Genomic DNA, 24,930 nt, shown 5'->3' with positions numbered 1-24,930 from the left:
GATTTCTCGTGTCTGACCCCTTGCTTGGATTTGGACCCTGCCTGTTTTGCTCGTGACCCCGACCTTTCTTGCCTGTATCTTGGATTTTGCTACTGTGCCTGTGACCTCTGACCTTGGCTTGTTTATTGGATTTGCTGTCTGCTGCCGGCCCTCGACCCTTGCCTGGACTTCACTCCGCTTTCCTGGGTTCTCCCCAGCCGGTACACATTTCACGACCCTCTGTTAGTCTGCGGCCAAGTCTGTCCCCACCACTAGGGGCTCCAGTGAACACCAGACTTGCAGAGCAGATTCCGGGTTTTGTTGTACCGGCTAGAGGGGTTACTAACACTCTGTGAACAACAAATGGCTGCTCTATTAGCCCCTGCCACCGTGCAACCTCATTGTGAGTATGCAGTATTCTAATGGTTCACTATATTATAACTGAACTTAGCCCAACAATTACATTTGGATTAGTTGCCATCTGGTTAGCACTTCTGCCTCACAGCACTGGGGTCATGAGTTCGATTCCTAGGCCATGGCCTTATATGTGTGGCGTTTGTATGTTCTCCCTGTGTTTGTGTGGGTTTCCTCTGGGTGCTCCGGTTTCCTCCCACACTTCAAATAGTTCCATAGTTAGGGGGGGGGGGGAAGCTACCTAAGATAATGACCACGGAGCCTTGAGATCCGCCCTCCCTCTCCTATATGTGTCCTACCAGTGAGTCACATGGGACGTGCACCACGTGACAGGCGCCGTCCCATGTGTGCATTGCTGTAGATTGAACAAGGTAAGGGGGCAGGAAATGTTAATATAGAGTGTATTATGTTAACATAGTGTGTGTGCATTATGGTAATATAGTGCGTATTATGTTAATATAGTGTGTGTGTATTATGTTAATATAGTGTGTGTGTATTATGTTAATATAGTGTGTGTGGGGGCAGTATGTTAATATAGTAATATAGTATGTGTGTGTGGGCAGCATGTTAATATAGTGTATGTGTGTATGGGGGAAATTCAATTGGCCGCGTTACTACCAAAAATGACCCGGTGTGCGCACTATTACTGTTAATAGGGTAATCTTTAACGCTGGTTTTTCTTCACAGCTCAGGGAGCCGCGTGCAGAAATCAGGGTTAAAATTACCCTATTAACGGTAATAGAATTAACTCTGCGTTGAGCATGGCCAAATTGAATTCCCCCCTATGTGTGTAATGCTAATATAGTGTGTGTGTGTGTGTGGGGGGGGGGCAGTATGTTAATATAATATGTGAGAGAAGGGTGGGTCTTAATATAGTGTAGGAGGTAGGCTATTTAATGGTGGAGTGCAGGTGGGGGCTAATTATTTAATGGGTGCAATTTTATTTTTGGGGTAAATTAATTTATTGGTGGGGATATTTTATTTAATAGTGGGGCTTATTAATTTAAGGTGAAGTGACGGACCTTTAATTTAATACTGGGGTGGTTTGGGGCTATTAATTGAATATGGGGCTGATTTTGGGAAGGAAGGTTTTTTTTATTAAATTTGAATATGAATTATTTAATGCCGGGGATGGTTTTGGGAATATTTGCTAAAGGTAAATGCTATTTAATTTATTGCTGGTGCTGTTTGGAGGGAGAGAAATAGGTTTATATATTAAATGGGAATACTATTATTTTAATGTCAGGGCTGGTTGGGAGGCAAATAGGGCATCCGACATTCCAGGATCAAGACAAGCATTAAAAGTGACAAGACAGGTAGGAGAGAGCAGGACAGTCTGCCAACTGTCCTGAGTCTGGGGACAGTCCTGGACAGTCCTGAAATTGAGTGACTGTCTCACTTAGTAAGGATTTAGTCTGACTGCAAGAACAGTTGGGAAATATGTTCCGCTTCACTGTGTACTGCTCGTGAAGGCAGATCTGTGTGCACCTAACTGTAGTGCACACAGTATTGTCTGTGCACTTGTCTAAAATGATAACCATGTTACATCATAGAGGCCCTCTGTCTAAAGTGCTCCGAGGCCCAGAACCTTAATCCAGCTCTGGGCCAGGGTGTCAGATTGACACCTAGGGGTATATTTACTAAACTGCGGGTTTGAAAAAGTGGAGATGTTGCCTATAGCAGCCAATCAGATTCTAGCTGTCATTTTGTAGAATGCACTAAATAAATGACAGCTAGAATCTGATTGGTTGCCATAGGCAACATCTCCACTTTTTCAAACCCGCCGTTTAGTAAATCTAGCCCCTAGAGTTCTTCCCAATACCACCCCTCATATTATTTGTTTCAGGTTAACCCTGTTACGTCGCCAGCAACTGAATCTCCCTCAATATGTCATGCCTAAAGAAGTGCAGCCACGCCCCTTGTTGACCATGCTCCCAGCATGTTATCATGCCCCTCTGGCGCCGCCACTGCCGCGCGGCTGCTTACAGCAACCTTGCTCATCACCTGGGAGAGGGGGGGGGGCAAAAAGTTGATGTAGCGGGGCCCCAAATTCCTCTTGGCAGCCCTTGATATCATACATAGAAGTTGAGGGGAAGGAAGCTATATGAATGAATTTTGCACTTGGGTCCTGAAATATCTATTTACTCTGCTGAGGCTAAGATCACACAGTTTATACAGCTGTCTGGCACTGTGGTGACTATGTAATATCAACATCTATGGCAATTGTTGGTTGTGGATGTTTTTAGAGGACGTTAAATGATGTAATATATATGTCAGACTAGTTAAATGGGTAGAAGAACATAAATAGAGAGCTCTGACCTCTGTCTTCAGTGGTAGTTATTATATATGGTCTTTAAGGTATGGAAGAGACCAACTCTGCCGGAGTATGAGCTGTCTAAAAATAACAAGTAAAAAGGAAGGTTTGCATACATCAGCACCATAAATTCTGATATCACCACAGCATAGACCATTGGTGTCTAATCAGCAACCCCTTCTGTTCTTCCCACGGAGACTTGGACATAGGAGCACCCAGGGAGCATTACTTTTATAACTGGTATCTCATTGGGCATTAGTACTACTCATGGCTTTTTAATGGACATCACTGTTACAACTTGCATACTAATGGACATCACCAATACAGTTGGTTTATTGATGTTACTGCTAACATATTAATGGACACTGTTACTGCTGCTGACATTTTATTAGGCATTACCACTTATGGTGGTACATTATTAGGATTTTTTTTTACTATTATTAATGGTGGCTTAACACTGGACATTACAGTTATGGTATTAATACTAAAGGTTAATACTTGGGCATTACAGTTACTGTTGCCATATTGCTGGACACTACGGGGGACATTTTATTAGGCGTTACTACTACTGGTGGCTTATTACTTGTTATTATTCTTACTGATGTGATATTACTGGGCACTCCTGCTACCACTGCTTAACATATTATTTGGCATCACTGCTTCTGCTAGCATACTCATCCCTGTCTAGTGGTTCACAAGCACCTGAATGAATATCCTTAGTTTGGTAACAAGCAAGAGAGTCCCCCTGTGGAGATCTTTGGTAATATATACTAAACTGCGGGTTTGAAAAAAATGGAGATGTTGCCTACAGCAACCAATCAGATTCTAGCTGTCATTTTGTAGAATGTACTAAATAAATGATAACTAGAATCTGATTGGTTGCTATAGGCAACATCTTCATTTTTCAAACCCATAGCTTAGTAAATATACCCCCTTAAGTAAAATGCAGGTGAAATATTAAATATAAAATGTACTCTTTTCGTTCCTCTTTTTCTTTTTTTAACTCTTTTTTTAAATATTTTTTTGAAGTAAGTCAAGGAAGTACAAACATTGTGAACGGTATAAAATCACACAGTTTGTACAAGCAAGTAATAAATTATACAAGGGCAACTGGGAGCAAAATATATGAATGTAAATCTGTACTTATTTGTGAAATCTAAAACTTATGACCAGAATAGGCATCATCATTGCAATACAACCATTACGTTATTGTATATAGCTTTGGAGATAATTAATTGAAAAGTTGCAATTGTTATGAGTACTAATGATAATTACCTATTTTTCCTAAGAGGATGGACCACACGACTAACCGGAGGATCTTCCACAAGGATTCTTGTTTACTACCATGAAGTATTGTTGAAGCATAGATGAATTTGTGATTTCATTGTGTTAGGTAAAACATCAACAAAGAAAAAGTTTTAAACATTTTTTTCTTAAGCAGAGAAGATTCAACCCAGTCTATCCTAAAGGCAAATAATAATTTGTTCAAAAAAATGTTTAGAGTTGGGGATTGTCCTCTATTTAAATTTGCAGAATATATTTTTCTAGTAATGGCTGAGATAATGGACATGTACTGGTCTCCAAAAACGCTTAATATAAGGACATTCCTACACACAAAGGCCTCGTTTGTGTGTCACTTCAGGGAAGCATTAGAGTCTGGTAAGCCAAATGTAAATCTGCGATAGGGTGACAGGTAGGAATGGTGGAAAATATTATAGAACATTTCCTTGTACATACTTGAGGTTAATGTGGAAAGTGAATAAGACAATGCTTTGAGCATAGTCTCTGTAGTGATATTTACAAACCATTTCAGTCAGTGGCACAGTCCAGATCTTCTTTTTGTGAAGTCAAAGGACATACACAATAGTTTGTAATGTATTGAAATAGCATTGTAACCATTTAAGGGTCTAGTATTAAATCTAGGTCTTGAACCAGTCCAATGGAGATAAATGTTCAAGAACTTTATTTACATAATGTTGTAGCTGATTTACAATTGTGTTTGAATTAGGAAAGGTATGCATATATGGTAATTCAAACCTTTCATGAGTGATTTTATAGTCACAATACCTTTTGCTTGCCAATAGTTGAATGGATGTGAGGCCTGTCAATTCTGAAAATCTGGATTATGTAGGAGTGGCAAGTATAGGTAAGATCACTATGTCAGTTGTGTTTGTTGCATATAATATACCAGACAATTCAAGCTATCTTTTTTTACTTTTTCTTTAATGTGCAACCCTTTGGAGCCCTACATTAATAATAGGGCTCCAATTGTTGTCTCCTACATTAATTGTAGAGCTCAGTTAGCACGCTAAGCAGTCCCTTCTAGTTAAACCACCATTTCAAAGGTTATCACATGTATTTAACTACACTGTTCAGCTGGCCATGCAAAGGCTGATCCTGCCAATTGGTTCGAGTGTGGAGTACAGAATTATATTCCAATGTAGCGTAGGTTTCAGAGGTGCTATTCAATTACTCAACTTGCTGAACAAGGATCTAGATGGATTTTAGATGACATACCAACAGGTCGTGGACCTCAGGCTACCCACTAAGCAGTAGCTTACATGGTATGAGCCAGGTGACAGTAGGTTGAGACACAAATTTACCAAGGAGCGAGGCCAGGTGTCAGGACAGACAGCGTAGGTTCTAATTCAGAATAAAAGTCGCAGGTTAGTGTCACAAGCAGGCAGGCATAATCAGTAATGGGTGGTTAGAATAGAAATCAGACAGAAGGCTTACAAATGGCCAGTAAAGGGTAGTTATATTAGCACATGGATGCAAAAATACCTGTTGATCATACACAGTAAGGTGCACAGAGTAATCTTTTAGAGAGAGACAAAACAACAAAAATCTAGCAAAAGGTAAACTTTGGGAGGGTACAGTAACAAGGGTGCGTCTGCCCCTTTTTCATGGAGAGGCATTATTGTGACCCCTTATCTACAGAATGCATAGAGCCCAAACCAAAATGGGGTAGCAGGAGAAGAGCGTCAGAGACCATATAACAGCACAAACCCTGCAAGATAAGCTCCATCTATTGGGCAATAGCAGAGGCTGATACTCCCCTATTACCCAATACCTCACAGCATTTGAAACAGAGGGGCATAAAAAGCCGCACTCAAAAAGTAAGACTTGAGTGACAGGGCTGGCACGGGACTACAGTTAAAGCTGGACTGTTGTGTACTGAGATCCCGAAGGCGACATTGTGGAGGATTAAGGGGTGCTAATGGAACTCTGCTTTGCTTGTGGAACAGGAGACAAAGCCCAAAGTACATCAGATTCTGCCCCAGAGACTGGCTGAATATATATCGATCTGGTTCTGTTGCCTTGTATTGCTATTTTACATGATTGCAGTGTATGTTAAACTCTTATTAAAAGAGTTATAGGTCCCCTGGTGAACAGGTGTTTAATAAACTCCATCTACTTTCATAACATATTTCATCATTATTGTGACATAAACATGCATATACAGAGCTCACACAGACATGTCTATAAGAAGACTCACATTAAAACTGTCTCACAAGCGCATAAGCTATATAAGGATACCAGTTGCCTTTAGTCAGTGCTTCAAACTTTTGACTTCTTGTTGCTCATCCAATTGCTCCTGACGACTATACTGCCTTCTAACCTGGCAGCCCTGTACAGTTACTACTCTCAGTCCTGCCTTGTGACTTGCTTCTGATTTTCTGACACTTGCCCCTACAACTGGCCCGTCTCCTGGTATTGTTATTCTGCTGTCTGCCCTGATGACTGCTGTGTTTGACAAGAAAGTCCTGTCTCATCCACAAATTTATCTTATCCTGTTTGGCATACTGCTATTCATTGGGACCCCTGTCCCAAACCTTGGGGGTTCCTCAGTGAACAAGAGACAGAGAGTTACTTCTGCATTTGGCATTCCAATAAATAGGTGTTTGGCAATGTCTCACATCAGGCAGTAATTTAAGAGGTGTGGTGATGCACTTTCTTCTTGTAGTATTGATCAGTAAATCATTGAATAACTGAACCTTGCAAATAGATGCAGAAATGTGACTACAGGACATACCATAAAATAGCAGTGTCATTTGTTGTTACTGAACCCATTCCCAAAACAACTATGAGTTCAAGGTTAAATACATATTGCAGTCCATTATTATTTGTATAACATAAAAATATATATATATATACAGATGTTAAAATCATGAGAATAGAATATGAAAAGGCAAAAGAGTAGGAAACTTTCCCATATATTTACTGTGGTTTTCATTTTACAGCAAAAAAATCAATAAACATTTTCTCACAAGCAAAGACCTAGCTTACATAGAAGCAGAAATGGGATGGATGTGGGGCCCATTTATTTTAAAGTGTCCAGACCATGTGACCATTGTCATATTTTTTTTCATCTACAGAGTGCCAAAATATTACACAGCTGTAAAAAAATCAGGGTGGAAATGAAACATACAGTTACTAACAAATACAGTAGCAAACACTGGTGGGGGTGGGGATGTCTGAGGGGGGGGGGGGGGAGGGCGCTGCACACAGGGCATAAAATCAAAGGAGGAAGAGGGAGAAGATATATCAGATGCTTATTTTGTTTTGTGTGGTCACAAAGATGATCTTTGTGTTAAATAGTGGTATATGAACAGGTCACTCAGCTTGTTTCTATGCAGATATTGGTGAACAAAATAAAATGAAGAGCAGGACATTTGTTGACTGTTGTAAATAAGTTGTGGAGGGTGCATGTAGTTGAAAGGGGGTGAGATTTTCTACTAGACTAAGTGACTGGATTAGCATCCTGTTCAGAACAGAATTGCAATCTCATGCTGTGCGGTGACAAAGGACATACATGAATAACCACTGCCATGCGCTACCATATAATGTGATGTCCGGTCATTGGTACACTGGTTCGGAGAAATTATTCGGAAATGGAGGCAGCCACTAACATAGAGATTTTATTTTCATTAATTAAGCTTTATTATAATAGTTGCCCCTTTGGGCATATTTATTAAGGTCTGGAATAACCTGCATAAATGTATAAGTGATTTAGCCAGTACTTATTTTTCATAGATATACATAAACCAGTGAAAAGGTATTTTGTGAAAACAAACATATATATAATTTAATTTGATGTGCTTTCCCAGGGAAAATAATGAAGGGTGTAAAAGAAGTTAATTTAATGAAAAGTGTACTAGGTTAAAGTTTTCAAAGTAGGTGAGATAGTTGATAAGGGCAAGAAAACATAAGGATGGGAGTTGTACCTTTATTAATAATATACTATATCAAAGTAGGACATTTGCTGCAGACCACTGTTTCCTACCAGCAGCTTTCAGCTCAGTAACTAAATTGACCTATTGAAGAAACTATTTGATCTTTCCAGTCCCATTGGAAAATAGGAGCACTTTTATTTTCAGCTGCATTCATAAAATTAACAACTCATGTCAACTGTTTCTCTTACAGTATCCGGTCTGGAAAGAGCAAGGACAGTGGTGCACATCTGTACAACATCATCTCCCCTTAAAGAACAAGAGGAGGTATGTCATGCATTTAGACAAATTAATTATTGTTTTTGCTTTTATGGTTTGTGGATGTTGCAGATTATTAAAACTCACTGCTATTTAGTCATTTTACAACTTGTAGCAGCATTACATTATCAAAGCTCTTAATATATATTTCAGAAGGCATGTATTTTTAACTTCTCTTAAATTTCTTGATGTTCTGCTTTATATATGAAGCAAGTTTACATCTCATAGTTGACGTAGAGGTCACTCTAGGTTTCACATATAAATATATATGCCCCACAGTGCTTAGGTTACACATTTGTTCACTGAAAAAACTCACACACATTCAGGGGCGGATCTAGAAAAATGCTGTACCCGGGGCGATTTAGGGGGGGGCGATTTAGGCCCCGTCCCTTTCTAACATCTTAGGCTGCCGACGGCTGCACAGTATGTGCAGGTCCGTCCAGCCGTGACAGGCATGGACAGTGTGCTGCCCGGCTGCTCTGATTGTGTTTTAAACACAGTCAGAGCAGCCGGGCAGCACACTGTCCCTGCCTGTCACGGCTGGACGGACCTGCAAATACTGTGCAGCCGTCGGCAGCAAGTGTCTGCTAGGGGGGGGCGATCGTCCCGATCGCCCCCCCCTGGATCCGCCACTGCACACATTATTGTGAAGCTGTCAGCCCTTAAACAGTGGTGAGTGTAATGCAATAGATAACTTAATGCTCCTACAGAGAGAGATAAACAGCACAGGTGCTGCACCATGGCCAGGACCATCATTTGTGCAGACAGATCTCCCCTCCACCACAGAGTAGATAATGTTATTACACTCACTCGTAATGGGCTTATACCCAAATAATGTAAACAGAAGTCTCATAACTTGGCACTGCTAAGTAATCATTTTTAACTGACTTAAAAAATGCTTGTGCTTTTTCTACATATATAGATTAAAATTAAAGATGAGCGGGCTCGGATTGCGATAATGCAAGCCCACCCGAACAGTGCGGATCCGCCGGTGATCCGAGCACTGTTCGGGTATTTCCGGCGGGGACAAACACTGAAAGCGAGGCTCTGACTCCAATCCCGCCGTCGGATCTCGCGAGACTCGGATTCTATAACTTCCCCGCTTGCCGCCGCCATCTTCAGTTGGGCTAAGATCAGGGAAGAGGGAGGTTGGTTTTTTTAGTGCTGCTGTGTCCTCTATGCCTCCGATTATCATTGTTTGTATGTAAAGTGCCACAAACTCAGTAATCAGACAGTCTATATAACAAACCATATATAAATAGAAAACAAGTACATGGAGAAGGTGCATATGTGAGAAAGAGGGTAGGGGTGCTGCTTGTGAGAGATTACAGTCTACAGACTATGATTTATTTAACAATACAACATGTCTGTCAGCTAGAATTATTTTTGGGAAAGTTGTACAAATTTTAATAAATTAAAGATAAAGCGGAAGCAGGGCCTGCACTTCTCTATACACCTTGCGGTCAAATAAGTGCATTTGTGCAAAATGAAACTCATAGCATGTCTGCATAGCCTGGGGTTAACAGATGACCTTTATTGTCTCTACCCCTCACTTGTATTCTTCACGAAATGATAATCTACCCATCACTTGAAGTTATATTTTTCTTTTCCCCGACTTGAACAGACTATCCCTACGCTACTTCACCTTCCCGTACAGTATCCCTATTTTATCTTTCCTAACTATTTTGTTCACATCCTTCTTTTCTATTATCTGCCAGCCTTGATGAGATGTTTCACAGCAACATGTGTATTGCACATATGCTACATAGACACTTCCTATTAGGAGATCATTACAGGGAATGTTGCTCTGTCCTGCTGAGTCCAGTGGTGCTTTGTCCTGTGCTCTGTCCTGCTGAGTCCAGTGGTGCTTTGTCCTGTGCTCTGTCCTGCTAAGTCCAGTGGTGCTGTGTCCTGTGCTCTGTCCTGCTAAGTCCATTGGTATAAAAAAATTATCAAAAAAAATTATAAAAACATTCTAAAAAAAGTATAAAAAAATTACTACTGCAATATCTAACTACGTTTACTGTTCCTGCAGTAAAAAAGAATTTCTACTGCAATATCTAACTACGTTCACTGTTCCTGCAGTATAAAAAAAATACTACTGCAATATATAACTACGTTCACTGTTCCTGCAGTTTAAAAAAATTAGTACTGCAATATTTAACTTCGTACACTGTTCCTGCAGTCAAAAATTGTTAAAGTGCGCATGTCCTATTTCACAAACATAAGGGTGGGTCTTTTTTTGGCATTATGTGCTCTTTGGGGCCTAGCTTTTGAAACTGCCATCCTGTCTGCCACTGCAGTGCCACTCCTAGATGGGCCACGTGTTTGTGCCGCCCACTTGTGTCGCTTAGCTTAGACATCCAGCTACCTCGGTGCAACCTTTTGGACTAAAAACAATATTGTGAGGTCTGAGGTGTTCAGAATAGACTGGAAATTCGTGGAAATGAATGTTATTGAGGTTAATAATAGTGTAGGAGTGAAAAAAAAAACCAAAATATGGATTTTAGCACTTTTTATGCTTTTTTTAAAAAAAAATCAGAACCAAAACCTTTCGTGGGGTGTTTTGGCAAAACAAATCAGAACCCAAAACCTCAAGCTAATCAGAACCCAAAACACAAAACACCAAAAGTGGCCGGTGCACACCCCTAATTAAAATTAATAAACACCGCAGCCACTAGTCAGAACATAGCTCTATCCTCACGTATCCAGCAGTGGTAGTGAATGAGTAAGCATCTAATAACAGTAACAGCCAGGCGGTTTCAGTGTGCTCATGCAGCAAAACATGTTTCTTTCTTTATACAGCAGATATGCTGTTGATCTATGGTTTAACAATCCCTATAAGAAACAGAGCTGTCCTTGTACAAGAGTGTCTTCAGAAGACAACAGATGAGGACATGTACTTCTTTGCATCCATGTCAGTTTTGAGTGTTATGTAAACAGGGGTGGTGCTAGGGTTCTCGGCGCCCTAGGCAAAATTTCGCCGCCGCCCCCGCTCGCGTCCGCGCCCTCCGAACACACTAAATTAAAAAAAAAAAAATATTTTACTTACCTTTTCTTCCTCTAGCTGCTCCTTGCGATGCATGCTGAGAGGGGAGAGGAGGGGGGAATAACTTTATTCACACTGTCTGTCAGTGACAGACAGTGAGATACCTCAGAGGCGCCGCCGGACAGACTATCACATGATCATTGACTGACGTCAGTGATCATGCGGACATTGAAAAACAGCGGCGGCGGCATCTCTCTCGTGCCGCTGAACCGCTGACTAGATTAGAAAATCTAGTCAGCGGCGCCCTGCAGGTCCCGGCGCCCTAGCCAACTGCCTAAGGTTGCCTAATGGGAGCGCCGGGCCTGTATGTAAAGGCACTGACGTCCATGTGCAGCACTGATTGTCAATTGGTTCTAATTTACTTGCACCTCTAACCAACTTGGATCAATGGCAAGTTCATCTACCTGTGTATGCTATACAGGTGTTTTAACACCAATGTGCATCCTATAACCTTGACAATTGAGTATGTGGAGGTTCTGCTGACAGCCAGTGGTAGAAAAAACATGTCAGGCCCATATCTACACAATCAGCTGAAATACAGATGTTCCCTGAAAATCAGAAGGGTGGAGGCAATGTATGTATGACTTGGAAGTGGGCCGCAGTTGGCCAGTCACCAAGACCTGCTGCTTAAAATAGAAGCCTACCACGGCTTTATCTAAATCGAATCCTGCCAATTTCATTGAAAATTGTGTCAATAAAAACATTAGCACACAAAACATTAACTGTGGGTGCCATTTTTATATTTGTCTAGTCAGTTATATAGCAATAGTTCTATGTGGAAATGTTATTGCATATTTCCCCTATATATGATGAGACAATAAATGTAACTGTTCTTATAAAGGCCATGGCAGGACAGGATGTACATTTCAATATCCAGCTGTTGATTGCATTACTATGGGGGAGCTAAGACCATTTACACCTGGACTACTGAAATACTGGTTTTCTACTTATAAGCTTCATGTATTGTAAGCATTTTCCAACCATGAATAAGCTTCAACGGGGTTAATTTCACTTTATGCAGATTTGTATTGTTTCAGGCCTGGGATATTTCTTGTTTCTCAGCTTTGTGGTTGAGACTTTTATTGGAGAGAAATGCACTCCATATGCTGCCTCCTCTCTCACACTCTCTCAGTTAGTCCTCTAGTACCAACTGGTGCATGGGAAGGTAATTAATTACATCAGCATCCTGCTACTATACGACCCTAACTGCATTCTATAAGTATTACAACTACAGCCATTAAGCCTGTGTGTACCTGCATCACAGCTGTTTTTCCTGTTCTCAAATAAACCAACTTGGGTAAGTGTCAAGGGTCAATGGTGAAGTACTAAATGGAATAGGTAAGTCCACAGTTCTGAAACTTGGATTCACACCAGGTTCAGGGAAGCTGGGCAGCAGGATGGCTGGATCAGCAGTGTTGGTAAGCAGCCAGTTGGTGAGTAGAAACAACCTTTCATGTAGAGAGACTCAAAGAACTGGCAAAGGATGGATAAATCAGGTGCTCTATGTAGTTTGGCCATTAGAGAGCAGTGTCCAATAGGCAGCAATGGAACTCTTTAATACATGGGCAGACATGGTGCCATCCAGAGACAGCTGCAGCTTTCCCACGCTGAAGAGGGAGCCGCCGTTAAGATAACTGAAGCCCTACTGAGCGGTCGGTGAGTGCGATATGCGATATAAAGTTTAGCGCTGTGTGGACTAATATCCCTATTCAACATTGCTAACACCTTACAAACAACAAAGGTTCTACCAGTAACTTTTACTTATTATCGGCCAATGATCAGGACTTTTCAAAAGTTGGAACAATATCTTCAGTTCCTATATCAAATGCTGTGCAATGTATATTTATGTATAAATATATAAATATGTATGTATAGACCTCCACTGTATCATTTCATTTATGTTATTTTCTGTAATAAATCAGATTTGTATTTTACCTTGTCCCTGGGTTTAAATTAGTATATGTCAACATCTTACAATTTCTATAGCCTAGTAGTTAGTTAGAATCAAGATTTTGAGGGCTAGGGTCATGAGGTTGATTCTTAGCCCGATACATATATTATATACCGATACTTTGTGACTGGATCACTTATAAATAGCTTATTTGTGGCTGGATCATGTAGAAATAATTTATTGTAGAAATGTATTTCAAATCAGAAATACAGGCACCAATATATACTTTGAAATGCACTTATCAGGTAACATTGGGATGTGTTATGTATACAAGTGTCATTGTTTCAGTTTGTAACAATGTTAGAGGAAGTCTGTTTGCTGATAGCAGGAAATGTTAAGTAAGTCTTTATGTGAAGCCTGTATACCCAGCAGGGGGCCACTGTCTGGCTGTCTGGTGTGACTGCATCCCAGAAAATGCAACCATCAAGTTGTAGCACATAACAGAGAAGTGTAAATATTGTTAGCTTTGCATTGCATGTAAATCCATGTTTGGGCAAACAAATTGCATCCTGATTCTAAAAATAGCATGTGAGGCTGTGTCCAAATCTGTATAAAAAAACACTGTCTTCTATTGAAAATTGTTCTTCTGATTCCATCTGACCTGAGCACTGATATCTTCAATCAGTGTGACTGCAAATAAACATCACTTGATTCATAGACCTGCTTGAAAACATCTTCCATGCTGAAAATCCTGTGACCTACAGATTAGACCAAAAATCTAATCCATTCCCGGCTGTTTCTGAGGTTTGGACCCAGCATCCAGTACCACCGCTCTGCCTGTTACCCAGAAGCTCTGACCAGTGTGATAGGCCAGGGGGATCCATCCACAGCAACCCTGATCTATAGGAAGAAGTCAGGAGTACCAGCCCAGATACACCAGCCACAGGGTACACTCGCATTGTCAGTTACCCAGAAGAAACCCAGTACTGGATGCCGGTAAGGTGTCCAGTAATGGCAGCATTTCTAAGCCCCTCCTACTGCGGCAAGAGAGCACATTTGGGATAACGAAAGGGAACTGTGGTGTCACGGTCACTAGGATTCTCGACCCAGAAATCTGCCAATAGTTGACTACTTCACCAGAGTCTAACACAGCAGCTGGTCTTCTCCAGAGAGTCCCGCAAGAGGGTATGGGTTTAGCGGCTTCCACTGCGCAGGTCACGGCACTCAGGAGAGTGTGGCAGGGTCAACGGACATACAGCTAGAGAGAAAGTAGAGGATATGGCGAACTAGGTAATAGGAGGCGATGAGGTGCTCTGCGGATAGCAGGTAGTAACACTGGAGCAGGGGAGATGATCTGCAGATGTTAACAGAGGTAATAGGAGGAATAGGGATACGTTGCGGATAGCAGGTATTAACGCTGGAATAGACGAGATGATCTGATGACCTGCGGGTTGTAGATTACTACAGACGTGGAGTTGAGGTTATTCGACCAGCAGGTAAGAAGGTAGGAGACGCTGCTATGAACAGCGGATGGCAGGCATTACAACAGACGTGGCGATGAGGTTATTTGGCCAGCAGGTGAGAAGATAGGAGACGCTGCTACGCTGAATAGGTCAGGAACCAGGAGGTGACTAAACCACAGCTACCTCAGCAGAGTGAGGATCAAGAACAAACATTGAGAGAAGGTCAAAGCTGCCTTAAATAGGGGAAGGCTGCCAGATGGCAAATATGGAGTGAGGAAAGTTCTTAAAAGTTTGTTCCGGTCTGCACATGCACAGAACCATTCCTATTATGGTGGACGGCCGTGGCGCTGCAAGGACGCAGACAGAGAGGTGAGTGAGCTGGATCTAGGTTTGCAGGAACCAGAGACCCGGCGAGTGACAGGTGGCAAAGTAAGCCCAACCGGTTCCCAGCAACAACAGGCAGGGTGGCATAGGCAGCCACAAACTTTTTTATAAATTCATTAAATACTGATTTTTTTTCACTTATATTTATTCCTTAATTTTACATCACTATTTAATTTATAATTTATATGTTTAATTATTTCTAGGAGAAGCTTATACAGTCATATTTTTGACTCTTTCATAGGAGATATACTATTTGTTCTACTGGGTAGATGTTAGGTCTATCAATAAACTGATCTTATGTTTAAATTACATTTAGGAAATGTTCATGTTTATATTTTTTAAACTTATTATTAATTTTTTATATTATTTATAGTTTTCATTTAATTTTGTCCACTCTATCAGGATTTTTTTTTATTATTTTTGTATTAAGCAGTCTTATTAGCACAATAGTGTTATTATTAGTTTATGTTTTGCCTTTTAGGAAAACACAATGATGATTTAAAAAGAGTATATTTTAAATGGAAAATGGAACAAAGACAAATTAAAAAGGTATTTCTATTTTTCAATCACTTTTTCACAATGTTGGACTAGAAAGGTTTAATGTATCAGTGTTGTTTACAATATCACACACAAGCATTAGAAAACCCAAACACCACAGGTTAGCATAATCAGTAAACATACCTATGCAGGCAAGGTCTCATGATTTAATATCAGTAATCAGATTATCTAGTTGCTAAAAAAGTATATTCATTTAAAATATTACCACTTACTTATTTTGTTCAGGAACATTTTCCAACAACATATGCAGAAAATCCTGAAAGAAGAAAAATAAAAAGTTTCAGTGAACAAAATAGATGTGCAATGAATGTCTTATGCTAGTAGCAAGTTCAGTTCTCAACATTTTTTATTATTTTTTTATCTACCACAAATTCAAATAACTAAACATCATAAAGCAGTCTTTTTTTAATAACTGTATTTAAAGGGTGCCAGCACACAATGTATAAATACAGTACAGAAAGCATGTGTAAGCCAAAATAGGTAAACATAAAAGTACTTTTTTTTAACTACTATGGTATCTAAATAATTCCTCAATTTAATGGTAAGTTTATGTGTTTCCCTTCAGAAATAATTGCAAAGCAACAATAGCGCAAAGATTCATTGTGTGTCCACATGAAAAATCCTGCTGCTTGTTGCTTACTCTGTTCCTAAGGGGCCCATTTATGAATGGGAGATTACTAATTACTCCAGCAAAAATAGGTGATGTTGCCCACAATTAGGGCTTCCCGAAATATCAAGTGGTTACCACCAATGAAAGGTTCTCCCTTCAAAGCACTTCCACTGTGCATGTGTGAGCCAGCAAAGCCGGATCATGCATGCAAGACTTGTGGCGAAGTCGCAGGACTCTTCTTACCGTTGCCAGACAGAATTGTCGGGGTGCTGAGTATAAGTCAGCTGCCCTGTAAACATTTTTACACATGCACATGTATACTGATCAGCCACAATATTAAATACTGATCAGCCACAATATTAAAACCCCCTGCCTAATATTGTGCAGCTCCCCCTTGTGCCGCCAAAACAGCTCTGACCCGTCGAGGCATGGACTCCACAAATCTCTGAAGATGTCTTGTAGTATCTAACACCAAAACATTAGCAGCAAATTTTTACGAAATCAGAGTCAGATTGGTCTAGAACAGTTGTTCCCAAACTTTTGCAGTTCTAAATAATTACTGAGCAGTCCTGTTTTAGAAGTAGTTGGGTCAAAAAATTGTAATAAGTATTTAGGTCACGACAGAAATACTTATTTAGTTGTATGCAAAAATGCCCCTCTGCATCCAGACACTCTGCCCCCTCTGCATCCAGGCACACTGCCCCCTCTGCAACCAGGCACACTGCCCCCTCTGCAACCAGGCATGCTGCCCCCTCTGCAACCAGGCACACTGCCCCCTCTGCAATCAGGCACACTGCCCCCTCTGCAACCAGGCACACTGCTCCCTCTGCAACCAGGCACACTGCTCCCTCTGCAACCAGGCACACTGCTCCCTCTGCAACCAGGCACACTGCTCCCTCTGCATCCAAGCACACTGCCCCCTCTGCATCCAGGCACACTGCCCTCTCACATTGCCCCCTCTGCCCTCTGTCCCCCTCCTCTGCCCTCTGTCAAGCTGTCCCCCTCCTCTGCCCTCTGTCACCCTCCTCTGCCCTCTCTCACGCTGTCACCCTCCTCTGCCCTCTCTCACCCTCCTCCTCTGCTCTGTCCCCCTCCTCTGCCATCTGACCCCCTCCTCTGCCCTCTGACCCCCTCCTCTGCCCTCTGACCCCCTCCTCTGCCATCTGTGCCCCTCCTCCTCTGCCATCTGTCCCCCTCCTCCTCTGCCATCTGTCCCCCTCCTCCTCTGCCATCTGTCCCCCTCCTCCTCTGCCATCTGTCCCCCTCCTCCTCTGCCATCTGTCCTCCTCCTCTGCCATCTGTCCCCCTCCTCCTCTGCCATCTGTCCCCCTCCTCCTCTGCCATCTGTCCTCCTCCTCCTCTGCCATCTGTCCTCCTCCTCCTCTGCCATCTGTCCCCCTCCTCCTCTGCCATCTGTCCCCCTCCTCCTCTGCCATCTGTCCTCCTCCTCCTCTGCCATCTGTCCCCCTCCTCCTCTGCCATCTGTCCCTCTCCTCCTCTGCCATCTGTCCCCCTCCTCCTCTGCCATCTGTCCCCCTCCTCTGCCATCTGTCCTCCTCCTCTGCCCCGCGCCAGCCCTAGAAAAAAAAAGCAAACAGAAACGTACCAATCCGCGCGGCACTAGGACCCTGCAGCCTACTCTCTCGCGCAGCTGTCACTGATGTCGATATTCAGTGACAGCTGTGGGAGAGAGTAGGCTGCTGGGTCCTAGCGCCGTGCGGATTGGTAAGTTTCTGTTTGCTTTCTTTTTTCTAGGGCTGGCCCGCGGCACCCCAGTGACAGCGCCGCGGCACCCCTGGGAGCCGCGGTGCACACTTTGGGAACTGCCGGTCTAGAAGATTGCTCTGGTGGACATTACCCCCAAAGAGGTGCAGAGTCCAACGGAAAGAAAGGTTTTCACAAGGGATCCCTGCAAGAGAATATAGGCTTAGTAGCTCTCTAACAGCAGGTTGCACGTCCTCTAAGGGGTGATGAGCGAGACTAGATGGAGGCTCAGGAGATAATGGTTTCAGTAAGGATATGTCAGAGTGCTGGAGACAGGTCCAACAGGTAAGTGGAAATTCAGGATTATAGAAGAAAGCAATAGTCTGCAGGATTCTGATGCACCGGTGTCCTGATTAGCTAGAAGCCCTGGAGCAGGATTAGCGGAGATGTACAACGATCTGCAGTGTAGCAGCCATGTCTTGACTATGGAAGTAATACAGGTATACACAGGAGAGCAATAGACTGCAGGGTGATGAAGCGCTGAGGTCCTGATACATTGCAAATCCTGGAGCAGGATCAGAGGAGATCCACAACAATCTGCAGAGGAGTGTCAGCAATTTGACTGCGGAGGTGATACAGATATACACAGGGGAACAATAGACTGCAGGGTGATGATGAGCTGGAAGCCCTGGAGCAGGATCAGATGAGAAGCACAATAGTTTGCAGTGTAATTATTGAATCCAGAGTACAACAAGATGGAAGCAATAAACAGGAGACAAAGGAGGAAACATCCTAACAGGTAAGGAGACCTGAAGATCTGGCAACCATAGTAAGGAGGCAGATGCTTTAAATAGACAGGCTGGCAGGTAATTAGCTAATCAAGTGAATGTAGGGAGTTGTGAAAAGAGCAGGTATGCGCCTGTTCAGTCTACAGCAGCCAGAATGAGAGGTTAGCTGGTGCGATGTATGACACAAATCCTTTAAGTTCTGTAAGTTGTGAGGTGAGGCCTCCATGGCTCAGACTTGTTTTTCCAGCACGTCCCACAGATGCTCGAATGAATTGATATCTGGAGAATTTGGAGGCAAGTCAACACCTTGAACTCTTTGCCATGTTTCTCAAACTATTCCTGAACAATTTTTGCAGTGTGGGACGGCGCATTATCCTGCTAAAAGGGGCCTTTGACATCAGGGAATACCACTGCCATGAAGGGGTGTACTTGGTCTGCAACAATGTTTAGGTAGCTGGCATGTGTTAAAGTAACATTCACATGAATGCCAGGTCCCAAGGAAAACATTGTCTAGAACATCACACTGCCTCTGCTGGCTCATCTTCTTCTCATAATACCTCCTGGTGCCATCTCTTACACAGGTAACCGAAGCACACATCCGGCTATACACATGATATAGAAGAACAAGTGATTCATCAGACCAGGCCACCTTCTTCCATAGCTCCATAGTGGAGTTCACTTGCTGCCTAATATACCCCCCCCCCCACTTGACAGGTGCCATTGTAACAAGATAAAGTTAATCACTTCACTTGTCAGTGATTTTAATATTGTGGCTGATCGGTCTATGTATCGACCTAAGTTTTAGCTTTTTAATATGTGGTGAAAAGAGTGCAAATAGAACTTGAAACAGAAATAATTTATACATATATGATTGCAAAAATGTCACTCCCACACTGCAAATACCATTTTCAATGGTTTTGAGCAGCAGAACCTGATTTTATAAAACATAGCTGTTTCTTTGTAAAAATTGTCTGCAGGCCTGGTCAGATAAGGGCATACCTTGCAGTGAGAGAGCTAGGTGCACTCATTCATGTGCTTGATGTACACAAATGAAAAAAAGAGACGATTTTGCTGAAAATGATTCATATAATGAGATTGAAGGATGATATTTTTTTATCAGGGGGATACAAACAAAAAATAGATTTTTTTCCCCTTGTCTTTTTGGCAGTTATTTTACATTACTGAAGTTGGTGGAAGCCAAAACTTTTCATTTGGCACATTTTGTACATTCAGGGTCTCATATACCGTTTGACACGTTTACAGACCAAACTTACATAGGAAAATACCCACAAAAGAAAAAGCATACTTATGCCCAGCTTAAAACAATAGTAATTGCTCAAGACATACGTCAGTGTAATTATTCATCATTTATGTATACTTACAAAAAGATTCCTAATGTGACCCTCAAGGGCACAAATCAGGTGCTGAAAAGGGCTAATTACATTAAAATAAATTTGTTAATACATGAAACGATCTAACCTACCATAGAATCGTCAATATATTTATTTACTTAAGTAAGCTTTCAATATATATATATATATATATATATATATATATATATATATATATATATATATATATATATATAAAAGCTATTTGTAAAGTCCTAACATTAATGTAGGGGAGACAAGAGTATTATTGTGTTAAAATTCAAAACCATTAAATAAAACGCTTTCCAGAAAAAAAGAAGCACCCAAATTATTTAAACCAGTCAAGCAAATTATGCTAAACAATTTAGATTCAATATACACATATATTTAACATATAAAATCATACATAAATTAATCTTAAAAATATAAAACCAATCCACCGTAAACATAGAAACATTGAAACATAGAATTTGATGGCAGATAAGAACCGCTTGGCCCATCTAGTCTGCCCATTGTTTTATTAATCTATGGTAACCTCAAACCCTATTTCACACTTAGGGCTAGATTTACTAAGCTGCGGGTTTGAAAAAGTGGGGATGTTGCCTATAGCAACCAATCAGATTCTAGCTGTCATTTTGTAGAAGGTACTAAATAAATGAAAGCTAGAATCTGATTGGTTGCTATAGGCAACATCCCCACTTTTTCAAACCGGCAGCTTAGTAAATCTAGCCCTTAGTTCTTTGTAAGGATATTCTTATGTCTATCCCAAGCATGTTTAAACTGCTCTACTATATTAGCCTCCATCACCTCTGATAGGAGGCTATTCCACTTATCCACTACTCTTTCTGTGAAGTAGTTTTTCCTTAAATTTCCTCTGAATCTACTCTCCAGATTCAGTGCATATCCTCATATTCTGGTGCTTCTCTTCTTTTCAAGAATGTGTCCCTCCTGTACCTTGTTCAAACCGTTGATATATTTGAAAATTTCTATCATGTCCCCCCTTTCCCTTCTCTGCTCCAAATTATACATATTAAGATCTTTTAGTCTTTCCAGGGAAGTTTTGTGCTGTAGGCCATGCACAATTTTAGTTGCCCTTCTTTGTACAGTCTATAATATATTTATATCCTTCTGAAGATATGGCCTCCAGAATTGAACACTGTATTCTAGATTAGGTCGTACCAATGACCTATACAGTGGTATTATTACTTCTTTCTTTCTGCTACTGATTCCTCTTCCTATGCAACAAAGCATCTGACTTGCTTTCCTCATTGGTTTGCTACATTGCTTACCTGCCCTTAAGTCATCTGAAATAGTGACTCCTAGGGGTAAATGTATCAAGCTGAGAGTTTTCCGGTGGGTTTGAAAAGTGGAGATGTTGCCTATAGCAATCATTTTGTAGAATCTACTAAATAAATGATAGCTAGAATCTGATTGGTTTTTCAAACCCGCCGGAAAACTCTCAGCTTGATAAATTTACCCCCTAGATTCCTTTTCTCCTCAGTAGTTTCCATTATAGTGACATTAAACTGTAGTTGCCACTCTCTTGACCACTCCTCTTTTCTACCCAGATCATCAATTATTTGTTTTAACCCTTCCTGGGGGTAAATGTATGAACCTCTGGATTCTTCAACTCCGGCGAGTTCAGCGTCTTCAGCGCTTAAATTTAAAGCGGCGCTGCCTTGTAAAGGGAAGTTTCCCTTTACAAGGCAGCGCCCCTGGTGTGTCTTCCCTGTTGCATATCTTTGTGTCATCTGCAAATAGGCATACTTTCCCTTCAATACCGTTTGCAATGTCTCTAATGAAGATATTAAAAAGCACTGGTCCAAGTACAGATCCTTGGGGTACTCCATTGGTAACATTTCCCTCCTATGAAAGCATTTAATTTACTATAAATCTCTGTTTTCCATCCTGCAACCAAGATCTTATCCATTCAACCATCTAAATCCAAACCCAAGCTTTCAAGTTTATTTAACAGTCTGCGATGTGGGACAGTGTCAAAAGCCTTACTAAAATCTAGATAAGTTACATCTATGGCCCCACCTTAATCTATTGCTTTAGTCACCCAGTCAAAAAAAGTCAATAAGATTTGTTTGACATGATCTCCCTCAGTATATCCATGCTGTTTGGGATCCTGTAAATTACTAAATTTGAAATATTCCACAACTCTTTCTTTTAAGAGTGTTCCATCAACTTTCCTACTACTCATGTAAGGCTCACTGGTCTGTAGTTGCTCGTCTCTTCCTTCCTTCCACTTTTGTGCAGTGGGACTACATTCACTCTTTTCCAGTCCTCTGGGAATATTCCTGTAGCTTGTGACTGATTTAATATTTCTGTTAATGGTGTTACCAGCACACCTTTAAGCACCCGCTTTCAGTTTTGAGAGCTCTGCCAGGACTGCCGCCCTACTGTCTAGCAAGATACACCGCTTTGTCTTTGTTATTCTGAACACAAAATGTCATCTGATTAGATGTTGCTGACTGTATTAATAGAACATCCAAAGGTGCACACAGCGGCATTCCTTTATATAACATAGAGTAAACTTGGAATGTTTTAAAGCTTTAAGCACAGATGGAAGGATAGCTGCTTTCAAACTGTAGTTAGAGCTTCCCCCCCTGTTGATGAGTTTGGGACTAGTAATTTGTCACTTATTCCAAAGTGTATATCAAATGTCCACAGTTATAACGGGATCACTAATTACTGGACTTCAATAGTCTTTATAACAGACGGAGATATTCAGTTCCAACCCAGCGCTCTCCGTATTATTCTCTCCCCCAGCAGTAGATCTCCTATTTATGGGGAGATGTCTGCACCAGCCCTGCATGTGGGTGTAATTAGCCTGTATTTTGGTAGGAACATTTTCCACCCCTCAAAATTTCTATTGAATTATGTATGATTTATTTACAATAAGTATTTATTTTCCTTACATAAAACTAGTGTCCTACTCTCCTAAAACAAATTACAAAACATTGTATCTATTTCCACCAATGTTCACAATGTGATGAATGTCCATAGACAAACATATACTTTTCATGTACTTTAAATTATATCTCAATTGTCGTCAAATTTTTCTTTTCACTTAAGACATTCTCGTTCTCAAAAACACTATTTATGATGTTTTGCAAGGACAGTAAAATGTTTTCACAAGATTTAACATTTCTTTTGTAATGTTATGATAATAATTTGCAGTGCACTTTATATATTAAACATGCATTAAGTAAACTAAATGCAAAATGTAGGATAAGTGCTTCTCAATAGTTTATTTTTTACACAAGATGTGGAGGTCTGTTCAGGCAACAAACATGACATAGATTTAAGTCAACAAAGAGAATTTATCAACATTTCTAACTTATTGCATCACTTAACGTTAACGCTATAAAACTTGTTCTAGCCTAAATAAACCCATGATTTAGAAGCACTATAAAATGTATGACTGACAAGTACATCTGACACACCCATATGTTATAGCTTCTGGTTACTGTAGCAGGGAGGGTGTTGGAAAAATTAAATAGGAAAGGCGTAAGAGAGCACATTATATACCCTAGCTTAGTTGCAGAAATCAATCAAATTTAACACACAGTCTTGTCAATCAGTTACTACTTATGGCTCTTTTACCCTTAGAAAGTAAGCCAAGTAGAGTCTGCTGGCACTTACAGACAAGTCAATCCTTGTTAGTACAAATTGCTGGTTGCCTTTCTCTCTCCCTAATTCAAATATATGTTTCCATGGGCTATACGCTTAAACTGTACCTGTTGCTTAAACATCCATTTTGTGGGTGGAACCAATAATTATTTCACATGAAACTCTCAGGACACATGAATATAGACCATCTGAGTTCAGAGCACCAGAAGGAAGTGTTCATGCAGCCCAAGCAGTATGTTAACCTGTGGCTGACTGGACAAGCTGGTCATAATTAATTATCATCCAATCATGTATTCTCCTGCTCATGGCCGGTACGTGTACCCTGTGTGCTATAGGTGCCTCCAGGGTGTTCTAGGTGCCTCCCTTCAATCCCGCTTCTTACCTTGTGTGGAACTGGAATGGCATATTCTTTGGAGTGTAGTACTGGATTGTTTTCAAGATCTGCCTCTATTTGCAGTACAGCATCTCTCTTGTGGATGCTGCTTTGCTTACACCAAATCCTGCCTGCAAGGGGTTAAGTGCTCATCATTGTATCAGGATTATGATAACCTGTGTCTGGCCTTCATAAGACTGACTTTTCCTGCAAACTGGGCCAGATCATTAATTGACACTGTTACTGGTCTCTCTAAGAAACTCATGTGATCTGGTCCTGATTTGTCTTCTGGTATCTGACTCCTGTTTGTCTCATCATATTGCGCCTATTCCTGTGAGTCTGACATAGGCTTTGTTTGCCTTTGCTCAAGTCCTACAACCTGCTCAGTTGTGGATTGTTTGGCTACTAAATAAACCTAGTTAACCTGGTATCCTGTACCTGCAGTTATCCTATTTTGACTGGTATCCAGCGTCAACAGCTTCTCAGCTAAACCTGGTAATCTCAGGAAATCCTGTACATCAAGCTAATCTATTGTGCCTGATATCCAGTAACTTCTGCTTCTCAGTTCAACCTGGAGATCCCAGTATCCTGTACATGCAGTTCTCCAATCATGCCCAGTATCCAATGTCTCCTACTAACTCAGCTAAATCTGGAAATACAGGTATACTGTCTCTGCTGTTTCTATGGACATGTGCTAGCTGCCTTACCACTGCATGCAGTTTATACCTGTGTGACCTGTGTTTAAAATAAAGACACTCTGTTTTATTTACAATGCTCTCTGTAGTATTCATACTGGGAACCTTAACAGTATGAACTGGCCAAAAATTAGAGCCTGCAGATTGCATGCTCCGTGCTCTTGAACTTGAGTTCCAAGTGTGGTGGATTATGAACTCAATGTTTGT

General features: G+C 41.1%; 1 protein-coding gene across 1 annotated transcript in view; it reads right to left on the bottom strand.

The window, feature by feature from the left end:
- AOPEP (aminopeptidase O (putative)) overlaps window positions 1-24,930 on the bottom strand; it is a 466,448-nt gene that overhangs the window by 199,542 nt on the left and 241,976 nt on the right. The window contains exon 10 of the mRNA XM_075211079.1: window positions 15,757-15,800. Within this exon, the coding sequence (XP_075067180.1) occupies window positions 15,757-15,800 (44 nt within the window). The remainder of the gene's footprint in view (window positions 1-15,756; window positions 15,801-24,930) is intronic.

Source organism: Mixophyes fleayi, chromosome 1 (assembly GCF_038048845.1).
Source record: "Mixophyes fleayi isolate aMixFle1 chromosome 1, aMixFle1.hap1, whole genome shotgun sequence".
Taxonomy (NCBI): Eukaryota; Metazoa; Chordata; class Amphibia; order Anura; family Limnodynastidae; genus Mixophyes; species Mixophyes fleayi.
The sequence above is the reverse complement of the archived record's forward strand: the minus strand, read 5'-3'. Positions and strand labels throughout refer to the sequence as shown.